The sequence below is a fragment of the Dermochelys coriacea genome, chromosome 1, assembly GCF_009764565.3.
Source record: "Dermochelys coriacea isolate rDerCor1 chromosome 1, rDerCor1.pri.v4, whole genome shotgun sequence".
In the NCBI taxonomy this organism is placed as follows: Eukaryota; Metazoa; Chordata; order Testudines; family Dermochelyidae; genus Dermochelys; species Dermochelys coriacea.
In genome coordinates, this window is record NC_050068.2 from 1,195,745 (window position 1) to 1,214,685 (window position 18,941).

Sequence of the window (18,941 nt, forward strand, 5' to 3'; positions counted from 1 at the left end):
CTCCTGGATTGCTAATGGACTGAAAAGTATTTCATCACCTCATGTGATATGAGTACCTCATACTACGTCTTTCCAAATGCAGAATAAAAAAATATATGAAATACATCTACCTTTTCTGCAACTTTAATAAGTTTCCTTTTTTCCTCTAGAATCTTTCCTAAAACTTTTCTAGGATTTCTTTTGTTGTTAAAATATAACCTCCTTTTTGTGATCCTTAGTCCTGCCAAGCATGCATTTTTCCCTGATGTCTTTAATGTCCTTTATCAATTTTCAAAACTTCTAATTTGTGGTTCTTGCCATCTATAGTCCCGATTTTTTTTTTGTCTTGGGAAACTTTTCCATTCTGTGCATCATGAAGATGACGCCGATCCTCCATGGGCCCATGTATTATTTCCTCTGCATGCTGGCTGTCACCGACCTGGCCCTGTCCATGTCCATCCTGCCCAAAATGCTGAGCATCTTCTGGTTCAATTCCAGGGAGATCGATTTCAGTACCTGCCTCACCCAGATGTACTTCATTCACTGCTTCTCAGCAGTGGAATCTGGGATCTTTGCGGCCATGGCTCTGGATCGCTATGTAGCCATCTGTGATCCCCTGAGACATTCCACCATCCTGACAAACCCCGTGGTGGCCAAGATCGTTCTGGCCGTGCTCCTGCGCAGCAGCATACTTGTATTGCCCAATCCCTTCCTGGTGTGTTGGTGACCCTATTACAGAACCAGCCTCATCTCTCACATGTACTGTGAGCACATAGCTGGGGTCAAGTTGGCCTGTGCTGACATCAGTGCCAGTAATTACTATGGCCTCTCTTTGGTATTCTTCATCACTGGTCTGGATGTGGCTTTTATCACCGTGTCCTGTACTCAGATTCTCAGGGCTGTCTTAGGCCTCCACACAAAGGACGCCCAGCTCAAAACTTTTGGGACCTGCAGCTCCCACCTCTGCGTCATCTTAACCTTTTACATCCCAGCTCTCTTCTCCATCCTCACGCGCCGGTTTGGCCACAATGTGGCCCTGCAGTTCCATGTTCTCAGTGCCAACGTGTACCTCCTGGTGCCCCCCATGCTAAACCCTATCATCTACGGGTTGAGGACCAAACAGATCCGGGACAGGCTGCTTCGGCTCTTTACTCATAAAAGGACCTAAAGTTTTCTCCTGGTATTTTGACTCTCAGACTGAGCTCCATGCAGAGCCCTCTTTCTGAATCACTTACTGAACATAATTTACATAATTATAATGAATTTATATAGCTCTTTTTTTAACCCTGTTATAGTCTTGGCCTTAACAACATCCTGTGATAAAGAGTTCCAAAGGTTGGCTGAACAATGTGTGAACAAATACCTCCTTTTGTTTGTTTTAAATCAGCTACCTATTAATTGCATATGGTGACCCCTCGTTCTTGTGTTATCAGAAGGAGTAAATAACACTTCCATATTTACTTTCTCCACACCAGTCATGATTTTATAGACCTCTATCATTTCCCACCTTAGTCGTTGTTAGAGAGCTTATTCCTTCACTCTCCCACTTCCCTGGTCCTTCTCGCATGAACAGAGAGCAACAATACCTGAAGAGCAAAGGTGCAAACAATTCAATATTTATTGGGGTGAACCTCCAGCAAGCTTAAATACAAGTTCCTTTTTCCTTATTTTCGAATCCCAACTTACTTCCTGTTTGCCCCTAATTTATATAGCAATATTCTTAGCCATACCTTCACCAATCATTCTACTGAAATTTACCTAACCAATCCTAACGTATTGTAACATGATTAGCTAACCATTTATATCCCACCACCTTAATTAGTTTACACCCAGCAAAATTAATTATACAGCAGACAGAAACAATCACAGAACCAGACAGAGACCATGCAAATAAACAATAGCAGAGTGGGAACTCTAATGACAAAACAATACAGAAGTGAGGATTTCACAACTACTTCTATAAAGACATAAGCGTTTCCCAGCTGTGTCTATTGATAAGTGAGTTCTTACCAGACAGAAAACTATCAAACTAAACTTCCTTTTACATCCTCTAGGCTCTTCCCTTTCTCTGGAGGTGTTAGATCGGATCCCCTTCCTAACAGCCCCAGATTGACTAGGTTGGCATGTGAGGAGGTGACCGGTCGCTTCCCAGCTTATGGCTGCACCTGCTGCTTAGCCAAAGGCCTTAGCCTAAGCACAAGGCCTCGGACTGTCACGGTGAGAGAAGGGCCTTATACAGATTCTTTCTTGTAAACCTCTATTACGAGCTAAATGATAAACATAAACCTACATTCTTAGAGTATAGGCCATCTCTTTTCCAAGCTGAAATGTCCCAGGCTTATTCATTCCTCCTTGTACAGAAGCCGTGCAATACCACTGATCATTTTTTCACTTTTCTGAATCTTTTCCAATTCCAATAGATCTTTTTCATTGTGGGGCAGCCACACCTGCACGCAATATTCAAGATATGGACGTATCATGGATTTATATAGAGGCAATATGATATTTTCCATCTTATTATCTATCCCTTTCTTAATGATTACCAACTTTCTGTTTGCTGTTTTGACGGCCGCTGCCCATTGAGTGGATGTTTTCAGAGAATTATCCACAATGACTCCGAGATCTCTTTCTTGAGTGCTAACAACTAATTTAGACCCCATCCTTTTATATGTATCGTTGGGATTTGCCATTTTGTTGCCCAGTCACCCAGTTTTGTGAGATTCCTTTGTAGCTCTTCGCAGGCTGCCTGGGACATAATTATCTTGAGCACTTTTTTATCATCTGCAAATTTTGCCACCTCACTGTTTACTCCTTTTCCAGGTCATTTATGAATGTGTTTAATAGGACAGGTCCCAGGACAGACCCATGCGGGACACTGCTGTTTACCTGTCTCCATTCTCACCATTTAGCCCTACCCTTTGTTTCCTATCTTTTAACTGAAGTGCCTAGCAATGCTTTCAATCTCAGCTAATGATCCCTAATTTAATTTAGTGACAAGCCTTTTGTTATTTAATCACCCTGCCTCTGTTTATGAACAAATTCCCTGCCCCACAGGTGAAAGCTGGGAGAAGCACTGCACTCATCACATACCACTCTCAAGCTGAGTTGCATTTAAGAGCTCCATTTGGCTCTAGGACATACGCTGTGAGGAGACCTCAGGTATGAAACTCAGGTTGGGCTGGAGCCCCCCTATACTCCCTAAATGGTGCCGTTGACCAGCTGAGCTCCCTCTGCTCTGGGGTGGGAGCTGCTGCAGCCTCAGAAGGAGCCTGCCTGCAGATAGGAGGGGCCTCAGCTGAGCAAAGACTGACGGGGAGAATGACCTGGTGTCTCCCCCAGCCCTGCTGTAACTGGACACTGCCAGATCCCCTTTTCCACTGCACTTTCCCATTGAAAACCTGGTACTTGGCAACCCTAAATGGCACCTGGACACAGAAGCCAAAAAACCAGACTGTCCAGGTAAAATCCAGATGGGAGGAAACTCTGTTTAACAGCACAAGGGTGGGAGAGGGGACTTTTTGTCTGCAGAGCTATGGCTGCAGCAGAGAGCCAGACTCCAGCAGGAGGAGAAGCCAGGAGTTGCATGAGGTGGCCCCTTGACACGCTAGAGATCTCTGACCAAATCCCAAAGAATGCTCCACTGTGGTGAGGTTACAGATAAGGAATGGTGTGCAGGTGTCATATTGTTTTTACCTAGACCTGTGTGTGACACTCTGCATGTTTACAAAATGTTCTGATTTGATGAATATGATTATATATACATGTATCATTTTTGTATTTGAAGTTATTAATATTGACTATGTATCTGTATTCTAAATGTGGTGGCACCTGGGTGATACCTACAAGGCAAGAGGCTTCCAGTCTAGACAGCCAATTGTGAAGCGTCTTTTCAAGGTAATGGGCTATTAAGGGGAAAATAGTCCATAGGAGAAGTTTAACCTTCACCTGGTGAGCCTTCCTGGGAATGCCTGAGTCAGCCAATGGATAACGTCTGCTATAACTCAGCGAAGCATGCAAATGCATGTGACTAAACCACGTGACACTGAACACCATTTTGGTACCTGTGTTATTTCAAAAACTGTGCTGGGAAGTTGGCTTAGAACAAAGGGATTCCCACCAAATAGAAGAGACTAGAAAAGGGGGGCAGTGACATCAACAAGTGACCTCACTCCCCACACATGAACACCTGGAAACACCTGAGGAACAAAGACTGAACCGTGAGAAGTGCTGGTCCCAAGTTGAAGGTGTTTCCAGCCTGTGTATGGAAGCTTGATGGACTGTTTGTACTATCTAACAAGGTGACACATTGCTTGATTCAAATCCTATTTAGTGTATGAGACTTAGACTGTGATTTTCTTTATTTCTTAAGTAACCATCTTTGATCTGATTGCTATTACTTATAGTCATTTAAAATCAATCTTTCTCTGTTTTGTATTTTTTAACTGAAACAATGTGGTTTGCTGCAAGTTTGGGGAAAACCTCTGCTCATTTAACAAACGATTGTACATGGTCCTCTTCACATCGAGGGAGGAGTGAAATGGGTAATAAAGGAATACTGGTCAGGCTTTTGACCAGGAATGGGCAGTACAGCTCTAGCATCCTAGGCTGGGAAGCTGGGAGTATTTTGGCTGGAACTGCCCTATGGTGGGTTCATGAGTGGTTGGCCAGAGCAGTCACAAATACAACTAAATGTGGTCCCTGCCTGTGAATGTTGGTGTGAGTGAAAGCTTGGAGGGTTGTGACCTTTGGGGCTGTCACCTGATGTGCTGAAATTACCTCTGAGCCTATTTTCTCTGACAGCTTGGGATTTCAAGAACCCCAACTTGTTGAGCCAGACACGCTAGCCTGCTGCAAACACAGACCCAGGTTGGTCAGGCATGACTTGCCCTTGGTGAATCCATTTTGACTGTTCCCAATCACCTTCCTCTCCTTCAAATGCTTTAAAATGGTTTCCTTGAGGACCTGCTCCATGATTTTTCCAGGAACTGAGGTAAGGCTGACCGGGTCTGTAGTTGCCTGGGTTCTCCTTCTTCTCTTTTTAAAATATGGCCACTATATTTGCCTTTTTCCAATCATCCATGACCTCCCCGGATCGCCATGAGTTTTCAAAGATAATGGCCAATGGCTCTGCAATCACATCAACCAATTCCCTCAGCACCCTCGGATGCATTAGATCTGGACCCATGGATTTGTGCATGTCCAACTTTTCTAAATTGTCATTAAACTATTCTTTCATCACTGAGGACTGCTCACCTCCTCTCCATACTGTGTTGCCCAGTGCAGCAGTCTGGGAACTGACCTTGTCTGTGAAGACACAGGCAAAAAAAGCATTGAGTTCTTCAGCTTTTTCCACATCATCTGACCCTACATTGCCTCCCCTATACAGTAAGGGTCCCACACTTTCCCTGACCTTTTTCTTGTTGCTAACATACCTGTAGAAACCCTTCTTGTTACCCTCATGTCCCTTAATAACTGCAACTCCAATTGTGCCTTGGCCTTCCTGATTACAACCCTGCATGCTTGAGCAATATTTTTATACTTTTCTCCAGTCATCTGTCCAAATTTCCACTTCTTGTAGCCTTCCTTTTTGAGTTTAAGCTCACTGAAGATTTCATTGTTAAGCCAAGATGATAGTCTGCCATATTTGCTATTCTTTCTGCACATTGGGATGGTCTGTTTCTGTGCTCTCAATAAGTCTTCATTAAAATACAGCGAGCTCTCCTGGACTCTTTTCCCCCTCATGTTAGCCTTCCAGGAGACCCTGCCCATCAGTTCCCTGAGGGAGTCTAAGTCTGTTTTCTGATATCCAGGGTCCATATTTTGCTACTCTCCTTTCTTTCTTTTTTCAGGATCCTGAACTCAACCATCTCGTGGTCACTGATGCCTGGGTTGCCACCAACTTCTGCTTCCCCTACCAATTCTTCCCTGTTTATAAGCAGCAGGTCAAGAGGAGCATGGCCCCTAATTGGTTTCTCCAGCACTTGTACCAGGGAGTTGTCCCCAACACTCTCCAAAAACTTCTTGAATTTTCTGTGCATTACTGTATTGCTCTCCCAGCAGATGTCAGGGTGGTTGAAATCCCCCATTAGAACCATATTTTCCATTCACCTTGTCCACCAATGACTCCCACAAGCCGTGGCTGATGCTCCTCAGTCTTCCTCACATGTGGTTGGGTTTTGGTGTCGGGTTCCAGCGTATCCATCAATGGCTGGGCCAAAGGGCTCTCCTTGGCCACATCCTACTCGTCCTTAGAACTGTCGCTCATGTAGTGCTTTCTCTGTGGGTGGTTGTTGGCCATTAGAAGTAAAAAAAAAGTCCAAAATTCACACAGGGTGGGTGAAGGAGTCCATGTTTCCTCTTGGCATTTCCACAATCTCTAAAACATGTTTTTTGAATAAGATGGCCTCTTCCATGTGGCGCTGGGACTTCCAGGGACTGTGCTGTGCTCTGATTGGTAGAGGATGGCAGGAGGAGCTTTTAGAGGGTTCACACAACCCTCTTCTTGGTGGGTCACCCCACTCCGGAGCTTGTGCTATTTGGTCAAATCTGATCTGAGGGAGGTCCTTTGCAGCTGAAACCCATCCTGATTGGTAGAGGGCAGTGGAAGGAGTTCTTAGACAGGTCACATGACTCACTTCTGGATGGATCATCGCACCCCAGAATTCCCCTGGATTGGTTAAATATGCTTTTGGGGTGGCACTAGGGGGTCAAAACCCATTCTGATTGGTAGAGGGTGATGGGAGGAGTTCTTAGAGGGGTCACATGTCACCCTCTGCTTCCAGTCATGTGTCCATCTTGACCCCAGAAGTAATACCCTGGGGGTGCCTCTTAGGGAGAGAGGTGGGTGGGGCCTCACAAGGGGGCGGGACCATCCTTTTATTGATTGTCCCTTATGCTACTCCCAGCTAAATGGAATCGAATTAATAACCTATCTGCAAGCATTGCAAAAAAAACATTTAAATCAATTCCACTTGCAGGTATCTGTCAAATTAAAAAAATCTATACAAAAGCCAAAAAAAACTATTTTAAGAAAAATAAAAAAAAATACTTAAAAAATTGAAAAACAAGTTGTGCTTCTATCTTATGCTGAACCCAAGTACAATTGATGTCATCAATGAACTGTGCCACATATTATTGTAAATAAACTCAGTACCTCCATATATAAAATTAAAATCTTACCAACCCCCCCCCCAAAATAAATGAATTCTACCATTCAAATCAGATAAAACTGTACCCAAAAACATATTTCTCCATAGGCGCAAAACCCCAAAATAATAATTGCTGAAAAAAGCCAGTACAAATCAGCCCAGTAACCAAAAGAAAAGAAAAGAAAAGCAAAGCATAAGAACACTAATCCTATACTTTTGTTTAAATGCTGCCATTCAAACTAAGGATACAGCTACACTGCCCACCGGATTGGCGGGTAGTGATTGATCTATCGGGGGTTGATTTATTGCGTCTAGTCTAGACGCGATAAATCGATCCCTGAGCACTCTCCCATCGACTCCGGTACTCCACCGCCACGAGAGGCACAGGCAGAGTCGATGGGGGAGTGGCAGCAGTTGACTCACCGCCGTGAAGAGGCCCGGGTAAGTCGATCTAAGTACATCGACTTCAGCTACGCTATTCTCGTAGCTGAATTTGTGTATTTTAGATCGACACACCCCACCCCCGCCAGGGTAGACCAGGGCTAAGTTACAAACTCTTTCAACACAAAACCCAGAAATTGTTACAGTAAATCAAAATATTGTATTAAAACTAAACTCAAATTTACCTATTAAAACAAAACATCATAAATAACAGTAACTTGGGCACAAAAAATAATGAAACCAGGTCAGAAACAATTTAAAATACCATACATGTCAACTCAAATTGTCTTTAAGTAAAATTATCAAACAAAGAAAAAACAATTTCTATGTAAAACTTGAAATAAAACTTTGTTTACTGCATAAATCAGTCTTGCCAGCACATTGCGGATGAACCATTCAAGGTAACGGACCATTAAGAACCGTGACATGCCTTAGAAGAAGTTTATCCCAACTTGAAGGACTTTCCTGTGCACGTTCTAGCCAGAATATGGGTAATGGCCTCTGCTCTGACTCATCAAAGCATACAAAGGCATGTGATCAGCTCATGTGACACTGGACTCCATCTTGTACCTGAACTTTTCCACTGACTGTGCTGGGGGCTTTTGCTTGGAAAAAATGAAGTTCCCTCCACATGGCATGAAGCTATAAAAGTTGGGAGCAACATCATCATCTGACCTCACTCCCCACGCAACTCAGTTAAAACAGTGTGTTGTTTGAAATGCAAAAGGGAAATCTGCTCAGGAACAGAGGCTGGTGCATTGTCCTCTCCACATGGAAGGAAGGGCAGACTGGGTAATAAAATTACAATGGTCAGGCTTTTAACCACAGCAAGACAGTACAGTGCTGGGGTCCTAGGCTAGGGAGCTGAGGGGAACTGGCTGGAGCTTCTCTATTATTGGTTCATGAGTGGATAGTGAAAGCGTTCATCTAACAGTAGCTTGGTGTGTCGCGGTCTGTGTATGGCAGTGTAAGTGCAAGACCTGGAGAGGATTTGAGCTTGTCACAGCCTCACAATGTGAGAGGAGACCTAGGTTCATGTACCAGAGGGCTCAGGGGTACCCTGTCTCAGGTTGAACCCCAGGGAAGTCTGTCGCATCCACCCAAAACCAGGCCCTGCTAGACCGTGAGTCCATTTCCCTCTTGTCATTCGCTCAGTTACTGATCGAGAGAGGCAGGAGGTCAGGACTCCTGGGTTCTCTCTGTCATTCTCTGTGTGACCTTGGCCAAGTCAGATCGCCCTGTGCTGCAGTTCACCTATCTGTACAAGGAGGATATGTTCGTAGTGACTTTCCTTTGCTAGGTGTTTTAAAGATGCTTCAGTGAAAGGTGCTGCACAGTCTGATGATCATTATGGATGAGCATTACTGATCTCTGACCCCTTAGCGACAGCCCCATGTGTCTGCAGAGAGTGCTTGTGTTGCCCCTCAGGCATCTGTCTTCAGATCTGTCTGTATACTCTCTACCCCTCCCTCCTGGTCATGTATCTATGAACACATGAACCTATGGAGATCTGTGCATTATCCCTAGTTTTCTTTCTAATCAACTATAATTTTTAAATATACACAGAGCACTCAATTCCTCTATGACATAGCAGAGAGCCAAAGTGTTCCCCTCTCCCTTTGGGAAGATCCCTAAATTACTGTTTACTATTAAAGCTGGATAAATAGTACAGAAGCACAGACATGGAAAGAGAGACATTGGCTAAAGTCCCTCTGGTCTCCAGCCTGTTTCTATTCAGATGCCACTTCTCGCTAGAGGCTGAGCAAAGCTCACTGGGATTGGACAGAGCTATATTATTAATGGTGCACACCACTATGTCAGCTCTCAGTATGGGATGCTGGTGCAGATGCTGTGGTGAGAGAGGTGAGGGACATGGCAACCTGAGGGGATTCCAAGGGAAGACGCTTCCATCTCAGAATTCATAGAATCATAGAATCATAGAATCATAGAATATCAGGGTTGGAAGGGACCCCAGAAGGTCATCTAGTCCAACCCCCTGCTCAAAGCAGGACCAAGTCCCAGTTAAATCATCCTAGCCAGGGCTTTGTCAAGCCTGACCTTAAAAACCTCTAAGGAAGGAGATTCTACCACCTCCCTAGGTAACGCATTCCAGTGTTTCACCACCCTCTTAGTGAAAAAGTTTTTCCTAATATCCAATCTAAACCTCCCCCATTGCAACTTGAGACCATTACTCCTCGTTCTGTCATCTGCTACCATTGAGAACAGTCTAGAGCCATCCTCTTTGAAACCCCCTTTCAGGTAGTTGAAAGCAGCTATCAAATCCCCCCTCATTCTTCTCTTCTGCAGACTAAACAATCCCAGCTCCCTCAGCCTCTCCTCATAAGTCATGTGCTCTAGACCCCTAATCATTTTTGTTGCCCTTCGCTGTACTCTTTCCAATTTATCCACATCCTTCCTGTAGTGTGGGGCCCAAAACTGGACACAGTACTCCAGATGAGGCCTCACCAGTGTCGAATAGAGGGGAACGATCACGTCCCTCGATCTGCTCGCTATGCCCCTACTTATACATCCCAAAATGCCATTGGCCTTCTTGGCAACAAGGGCACACTGCTGACTCATATCCAGCTTCTCGTCCACTGTCACCCCTAGGTCCTTTTCCGCAGAACTGCTGCCGAGCCATTCGGTCCCTAGTCTGTAGCGGTGCATTGGATTCTTCCATCCTAAGTGCAGGACCCTGCACTTATCCTTATTGAACCTCATTAGATTTCTTTTGGCCCAATCTTCCAATTTGTCTAGGTCCTTCTGTATCCTATCCCTCCCCTCCAGCGTATCTACCACTCCTCCCAGTTTAGTATCATCCGCAAATTTGCTGAGAGTGCAATCCACACCATCCTCCAGATCATTTATGAAGATATTGAACAAAACGGGCCCCAGGACCGACCCCTGGGGCACTCCACTTGACACCGGCTGCCAACTAGACATGGAGCCATTGATCACTACCCGTTGAGCCCGACAATCTAGCCAGCTTTCTACCCACCTTATAGTGCATTCATCCAGCCCATACTTCCTTAACTTGCTGACAAGAATGCTGTGGGAGACCGTGTCAAAATTCACAGGTACCCATGTCCTTTCTGCTCTGTGCAGCCATGAAACATCCCAGGGCTATTGCCACAGGGGATGAATTTCCTCCAGTATCATGGGTGAATATGTCCCTCCTTGCTGTACTCTCCCCAGCAGTGGCCCGTATTTTGCTGAGGCAAAACTCCCCTTGGAGTGAGAACTGAGTAAAGACCTCAGGAGTCAGCTGTGTCTTAATGCACAGAGACTGTCACCTCCTATTGCATTTCAGGGCTCTAGCAGTTAACTCAGGGGTGGGGGGTTACCTGACTTTTATCTGCTGTAATGCATGGAGGTGCTAGGGCTCCCCACTGGAACAATTATAAGCATTTTTCAACATGGGCAAAACGTCTCCTTTCCTAGCTGCATTCGAGAAGTCAGCTAAATTCGTATGTCTGAAACTTTCAAAAAGGATTCAGTTGCAAGCAGACACCTAGCATGGGAAATTTCAGTCCAAACATTTACATTTTTGGCAAACTTATAAGCAACTGAAAATCATATCTCCTAATGGAAGGTATCAGAAAGCCTTAACTCACGGTGGTGCCACCAGGTCCACCTACAATGGCCAATCCATTTGTGAATCCCATTCAGCTACACCCTTTGCTCCAATAATGTCTGTGGCAAGGAGTTCCACAGGCCAAATATGGATTATGTAAACAATTTTCTTTTCTCAATGTTATATGTTCAGACTTTCAATTGAATTGAAGGTTCCCTTCTTTATGTGTTGTGACACACAGTAAATATAGATGATGGATGTGCTTTCCTTATTGATAGATTCATAGAGTTTAATGTCAGAAGGGACCATCAGATCATCCATTCTGACCTCCTGTACAACAGAAGCCATTAAATTTCACCCAGTTATTCCTGTATTGAGACCAATGTCTTCTAAGGCCTGGATTGTACATCATAGAATCCTAGAGCCAGAGCCTGTGGATAACCTCCAGTGAAGGAGCTTCCAAAATCTCCTGAGGTGTCTGGGACATTGTCTTACTGTCCTTACAGATAGGTGGTTTTTCCTGAGATTTAATCTAAATCTGCTATGCTGCTGTTTGAACCCAGTGCCTCTTGTCCGTCCCTCTGTGGCAAGAGAGAACAACTTTTCTAGATCTTTTTTTATGGCAGCCTTTCAAGTATTTGAAGACTGCTGTCATGTCGCCCCTTAATCTCCTCTTTTCCATTTTTGGTGGTTGTTTTTTGGCTTCTGCTGGTGCCTCATTACTCATTTCTGGTTCTGAATGAGGTGTGTGGTTGATCAGTCAGTTTGTAACTCCGGTGTTTGTAACTCTAAGGTTCTACTGTAGATGTTGTTTAACATCCTCCTTGGCAGCTAATGGACTGGAGCCTATTCCATCACCTCATGTGATATGAGTGCCTCATACTGCTTCTTTCCAGTGCAGAAGAAAACTATTTCTTGGACACATCTACCATTTCATAGAATCATAGAATCATAGAATATCAGGGTTGGAAGGGACCCCAGAAGGTCATCTAGTCCAACCCCCTGCTCAAAGCAGGACCAAGTCCCAGTTAAATCATCCTAGCCAGGGCTTTGTCAAGCCTGACCTTAAAAACCTCTAAGGAAGGAGATTCTACCACCTCCCTAGGTAACGCATTCCAGTGTTTCACCACCCTCTTAGTGAAAAAGTTTTTCCTAATATCCAATCTAAACCTCCCCCATTGCAACTTGAGACCATTACTCCTCGTTCTGTCATCTGCTACCATTGAGAACAGTCTAGAGCCATCCTCTTTGAAACCCCCTTTCAGGTAGTAACATTAACATATTTTCTTTCTCCCTCTAGGAATTGGTCTAAATCTTTTCTAGGATTTCTTTTGTTTTTAATATACTTAATAACCCCCTTTGTGTGATCCTTAGCCTCGCCAAGCACGGCGTTTTCCCTCAGGTCTTTAATGCCCCTGATCAATGTTCATAACTTCCCATTTGCGTTGCTTGCAATCCGTCTTCCCTTTCTTCCCATTCGTTCTATATTGCTCCCGCCCTGCATTTGCTACTATACATTTCCCACTGAACAATTTTTTTAGCCAAAGTTGTCCACCTCCTTGACCCTGGAATCATGGGGTTTTTAGCCACCTCATCAACTCCTCCGAAAGAACTCTTCCTTTTCATTCCCATTTTTTTCTCTGAATTTTTCCTCCCATCAGCTTTGCTGATATTTTGCCTTAGCTTTGAGGAATGAGCCCTTCTGAAGGATTAATTGTCTGAAACTATTACTAGCAGGGAACTGTTCTCTGTCTGGCCATTGGAATGTCATCAGTTCCATTCTTTATTTTAGAGACTAACAAATTTATTAGAGCATAAGCTTTCGTGAGCTACAGCTCACTTCATCGGATGCATTAAATGAAATCGAAATGAAGTGAGCTGTAGCTCATGAAAGCTTACACTCTAATAAATTTGTTAGTCTCTAAGGTGCCACAAGTACTCCTTTTCTTTTTGCGAATACAGACTAACACGGCTGCTACTCTGAAACCATTCTTTATTTTATTCTCCTCCATCATATGACCCCTTCTTTATCTCTTCTCTGAACTAAACAGTGTCAGATTTTCAGTCTATCTGCATATGGCAGCCTCTCTCTTTCTCATCACCTGTCTCAGAAACCCCTTTTATTTCAGCTGTATCATTTATAGAGAGTGGGTGACCAAAACTGAGCCCATGTCCAGAGGATGTGGTTACGTGGAGCTGCCATCAATGACTCCTGGGTCTTTTTCCGGACGTGAGTTCTAGTTGGGATGTGTCCCACTAGTACACATCTTGAAAAAGGTTTGATTTTTTTCCACTCTCAGATTTTGAGCAAGCGGGTGAAAGGGGAACTCCCTACAGCATGAACTCCCTAGCCTGGGTTTCATTGCATTAAGGAACAATGAGGGATAACCAGTATCCACACTTTTATTTCCCGCTGGTGCCTCTTAAGGTTTCCCACACTATGACATGTAGGAATTATTGAAGGATGGAGCAATAGCAAATTTGGGATTAAGCTTTCCTGAGTGAATACCCACTTCATTGGATGCATGCATCCGATGAATTGGATATTCACCCACGAAAGCTTATGCTCCAATATGTCTGTTAGTTTATAAGGTGCCACAGGACTCTGCCGCTTTTACGGATCCAGACTAACATGGCTACCCCCTCTGAAATATGGAATTGGCATTAGTAGGGTCAGTTGTTCATAATTTATTTATCTGAATAATGGAAATGTCATTTTCAGTGTATGAAGAGCGACCGATCTGTTTCACCCATGAAAACAGTCACCAGTAGTGCATGTAGTGTTTTATATTTACTATGTCTCTCCATTCAGACATTTATACTATGACCATCACCCTAGACCCTGGGCACATACAGAAAGTCAGGAGAACGTATGGTACATGCAGGAGACACCGTTCTGCCTCAGAGTTCGACACCTTCTTCCCTACTCCATGTCAGATTCCAACACAACGGACTTCACCAACCCCTCCACCTTCATCCTGATGGACATTCCTGGCCTGGAGACGGCCCACGTCTGGATCTCCATTGCCTTCTCCGCCATGTATGCCGTAGCTGTTTTGGGGAACTTCACCATCCTTTTCATTGTGAAAAGGGAACCGAGTCTCCATGGGCCCATGCACTATTTCCTCTGTAGGCTGGCCGTCACTGACCTGGTCCTGTCTACATCCATCTTGCCCAAAATGCTGAGCATCTTCTGGTTCAATTCCAGGGAGATCAGTTTTAATGCCTGCCTCACCCAGATGTACTTCATTCACTGCTTCTCAGTGATGGAGTCTGGGATCTTCCTGGCCATGGCTTTTGATCGCTACGTGGCCATCTGCCATCCCCTGAGACATTCCACCATCCTGACAAACTCCCTGGTGGCCAAGATTGGCCTGGCCGTGGTGGTGCGTGGTGGCATGCTCATACTGCCCACTCCCTTACTGGGGAGGCGGTGGCCATATTGCAGAACCAACATTATTCTCCACACGCACTGTGAGCACATGGCTGTGGTGAAGCTGGCCTGCGCCGACACCCGCATCAGTAGTTACTACAGCTTCTTTGTGGCATTCTTGGTGACTGGTCTGGATGTATTTTTTATTGCCATGTCCTATATTCAGATCCTCAGGGCCATCATCAGCCTTCCCACAAAGGACGCCCGGCTCAAAACTTTTGGGACCTGTGGCTCCCACCTCTGTGTCATCTTAGCCTTTTACATCCTAGCTCTCTTCTCCTCTCTCATGCACCGGTTTGGCAACAATGTGGCCCTGCATTTCCATGTTCTCATTGCCAATGTGTACCTCCTGGTGCCCCCCATGCTAAACCCCATCATCTATGGTATGAGGACCAAACAGATCCGGGACAGGCTGCTCTGGCTCTTTCCTCATAAAGGGACTTAAAGTTTTCTCCTGCTGCTCTTGCCCTAAAACCAAGCTTTGAGCAGAGCTGTTTGGTGACACGATGCTGGGTCCTCTTACCTGATTGACTTACTGGACAGTCAAAGACACATTAAATCCTTTCCTGACCTTACTGTGCTGTGTCAGCATGACAAACTGTGGAATAAAGAAAAGGAGTACTTGTGGCACCTTAGAGACTAAAAGATTTATTTGAGCATAAGCTTTCATGAGCTACAGCTCACTTCATTGGATGCATTCAGTGGAAAATACAGTGGGGAGATTTATATACATAGAGAACATGAAACAATGGGTGTTACCATACACACTGTAACAGGAGAGTGATCACTTAAGGTGAGCTATTACCAGCAGGAGAGCGGGGGGGGGGGGACCTTTTGTAGTGATAATCAAGGTGGGCCATTTCCAGCAGTTGACAAGAACGTCTGAGGAACTGTGAAGGGGGCGGGATGGAGGGGGAAATAAACATAGGAAAATAGTTTTACTTTGTGTAATGACCCATCCACTCCCAGTCTCTATTCAAGCCTAAGTTAATTGTATCCAGTTTGCAAATTAATTCCAATTCAGCAGTCTCTCGTTGGAGTCTGGTTTTGAAGTTTTTTTGTTGAAGAATTGCCACTTTTAGGTCTGTAATCGAGTGACCAGAGAGATTGAAGTGTTCTCCAATTGGTTTTTGAATGTTATAATTCTTGACATCTGATTTGTGTCCATTTATTCTTTTACGTAGAGACTGTCCAGTTTGACCAATGTACATGGCAGAGGGGCATTGCTTGCACATGATGGCATATATCACATTAGTAGATGTGCAGCTGAACAAACCTCTGATAGTGTCGCTGATATGATTAGGCCCTATGATGGTGTTCCCTGAATAGATAAGTGGACAGAGTTGGCAACGGGGTTTGTTGCAAGGATAGGTTCCTGGGTTAGTGTTTTTGTTGTGTGATGTGTGGTTGCTGGTGAGTATTTGCTTCAGGTTGGGGGGCTGTCTGTAAGCAAGTACTGGCCTGTCTCCCAAGATCTTGAATAGGCTTGAATAGAGACTGGGAATGGATGAGTCATTACACAAAGTAAAACTATTTCCCCATGGTATTTCTCCCTCCCACCCCACCCCCCACTGTTCCTCTGATATTCTTGTTAACTGCTGGAATTAGCCTACCTGCTTGTCACCATGAAAGGTTTTCCTCCTTTCCCCCCCTGCTGCTGGTGATGGCTTATCTTAAGTGATCACTCTCCTTACAGTGTGTATGATAAACCCATTGTTTCATGTTCTCTGTGTGTGTGTATATAAATCTCTCCTCTGTTTTTTCCACCAAATGCATCCGATGAAGTGAGCTGTAGCTCACGAAAGCTTATGCTCTAATAAATTTGTTAGTCTCTAAGGTGCCACAAGTACTCCTTTTCTATTAACAATTCATTAACTCATAGGTTTGCCACATTTCTAATTTTTGGTAACTGGAACCCTGAGGGCCACCCCCTTGTCCCACCTCTTCCCTCAAGCCCCCACCACTCTCCACCTATTCCCCAAAGGCCCTGCCCCTCTCGCTCACTCCTCTCCTCCCCCTGCCATTCACTGGATCATCTCCATCTCCCTCCCCCCAGAGCTGGGTTCCCTCTGCTCCAAGTCTGGAACAGGAGCTTCTGCAGCCTCAAAAGGAACCTGCAGTGAGTGCAGTGAGGATGCCACGCTGGGGCCGAAGGCCAGTCAGGATTGGCGAGGGAAGCCAGGAAGCCATATAAAAACAATGAAGGTTGGGAGAAGGGCTGTGTGGCAGGCAGGCGAGATTGTGCACTGTACAGCTTGTGGGCCCTAAAGCTCAGCTGCAAAGTCTTGAAGGAAGAGACCATTGTGTGGCTTATTTCTATAGCTTTCAGCTCCCTTTTGTTCCTTCTGGCTTGGGGTCTGCAGCAGCCAGGGTCTCTGCAATGGGTATGGCCTGGGAGCCCTTTGACCTGAGCCAGGACTCGGAGGAAGGACAAAGGATCAGTTCTGAAGCTAAGTGGACAAGAGCTGAGCAAGGTGGAAGGAGAAGTCCCTGCATTAGCTGGGAAGGCGGGATGCTGGGCAGAGGCCAGAGCGGCTTCGGCAGCTAAGAGGGAGGGAGATAAATGGCACAGCTTCCATTAGCCGGCTATATATACATGTACTTGTCATCTTTTCTAGAGCAACATGGCAGTCATAGAGGCCCACCAATGTGCTGCAAAGAACAAGATCAGTGCAGCATGTGATTAGGGCCTTTCTGTAGCAGCATCCTGGAAATAATAAATAATCATCTCCATTTAATACATGAGCTGAGAATAGGAACCAGGAGTCCTGCCTCCTCAGCACCACTGCTCTGGCCATGAACTGGCATTGCTCCTCTGGGTTGTGTTAGATGCAGTGAGGCTATTTGCATGTTGTGATCAGTGGAGTTACCATACTTCTTAAACAGGAAGGGAGGAATTTATGAAAGAAACAGCTGAAAACTACAGCCACAAAAATAGGTTTCCACTCAGCCCAGTCTTCAGCCTTGTCTTACTTGTTTAACGTGGACCACACACTGCCTGGAACTCTGCACAGTTCATAGAGCTCAACAATGTGCTACTAGGAACTAAATCAGTGCAGCGTGTGAGTCAAAGACCCTGATTAGGATCCCTTGGTAGCAGCACATTAGAAATAATAAATAATTATCTCCATTTCATACATGGAGAGGCTATGGTTCAGATTGAGGAAGTGAATCAAGGTCAAGGTCACCCAGTGAATCCGTGGGAGAGCTGGGACTCTGCTCCCAGATCACTGGTCTCTGTTGATGCTTTATCTCTAGTTAAATGACATGGGAAAAATCTTGAGCTGGTGGAAGTGGTGCAGCCCCACTTGAAATCAGGGGAGATCCCCTCACTAGAGAATCCAGTGGACAGAGAGCACCAGGCCTCTGTGCTGCTGCATGGACCACACGAGCCAGGTCTGAAAGTGACTAAGCAAGGGATTCGCAGCTAGTGTCAATATGTAACTCAGACTTTACCCAATAATCACGCTGCTGCCAATCCATTAGTAACTAAAAGTTTAATAATAAAAGAAAACAAGAAGAGTTATACATGGTTAATAGATCAGACACATCCAAGTGATTTTTCAGTGTTCATAAATCAGGATCACAGCAGTGATAGAATAAACTGCTAGAATGCATCCGATGAAGTGAGCTGTAGCTCACGAAAGCTTATGCTCTAATAAATTTGTTAGTCTCTAAGGTGCCACAAGTACTGCTTTTCTAGATTGCATAAGTCTCTCTGTAAATTACCTGAGTAGGTTGAGGGTCACTGGTCCTTTTTCAGAGCTTCTTTGTTTGAAAACCAGTGCAGAGAAATGAAGACAATATGGACATATCTCAGGGGTCCTTTTATATCTTCTGCCCTGTGCATGTAATTTTACTGTCCCAAACAAAGTCAACAGCCCAGGTGCCTGGAAAATTACTGGCCCAAGTTGGATTCCAGGACCATATGAACATATCAGATGCTCTTGCCTGCTTTGATGACACACAAGGGTAGCCACTGACCATATTCTTGCAGAGGTGTGTTTCTTCCGTGGCCCATTTTGAGAATTAAGTTTCCTTCATGGGTCATCAACACATAGCTCCCTGGCCTTATCTAACTGGGCAGTGTTACCCAGGAAATCAACACGTGTAAGATACCAGTACATCACCAATAATCATAACTACAGACACATAGGGGTCATAGTGGACCATAGGCTAAATATCAGTCAACAGTGTATGTATTAGCAGGAGTGTTGTAAACAAGACACGAGAAGTAATTCTTCTGCTTTACTCTGCTCTGATTAGGCCTCAACTGGAGTACTGTGTCCAGTCCTGGGTGAAATATTTCAGGAGGGATGTGGACAAATTGGAGGGAGTCCAGAGAAGAGCAACAAAAATGATTAAA

General features: G+C 44.8%; 1 protein-coding gene and 1 pseudogene across 1 annotated transcript; both read left to right on the top strand.

Moving 5' to 3' along the window:
* Positions 1 to 358: 358 nt before the first annotated feature.
* LOC119863302 lies at positions 359 to 1,147 on the top strand (annotated as a pseudogene).
* Positions 1,148 to 9,367: 8,220 nt separating this feature from the next.
* Positions 9,368 to 15,020, top strand: LOC119845925 (olfactory receptor 52K2-like). The gene is made up of 2 exons (XM_038378913.2): positions 9,368 to 9,471; positions 13,955 to 15,020. The coding sequence occupies exons 1-2, from the start codon at positions 9,368 to 9,370 to the stop codon at positions 15,018 to 15,020; spliced, it is 1,170 nt and encodes a 389-aa protein (XP_038234841.2).
* Positions 15,021 to 18,941: the final 3,921 nt, after the last annotated feature.

Bases quoted from the DNA above. Each gene is read 5' to 3' on its own strand.
- LOC119845925 (XM_038378913.2), top strand. From the start codon at position 9,368: ATGGTGCACACCACTATGTCAGCTCTCAGTATGGGATGCTGGTGCAGA. The intron at 9,472-13,954 runs GCTTCCATCTCA...CTCTCCATTCAG, and splicing joins AGGGGATTCCAAGGGAAGAC to ACATTTATACTATGACCATC.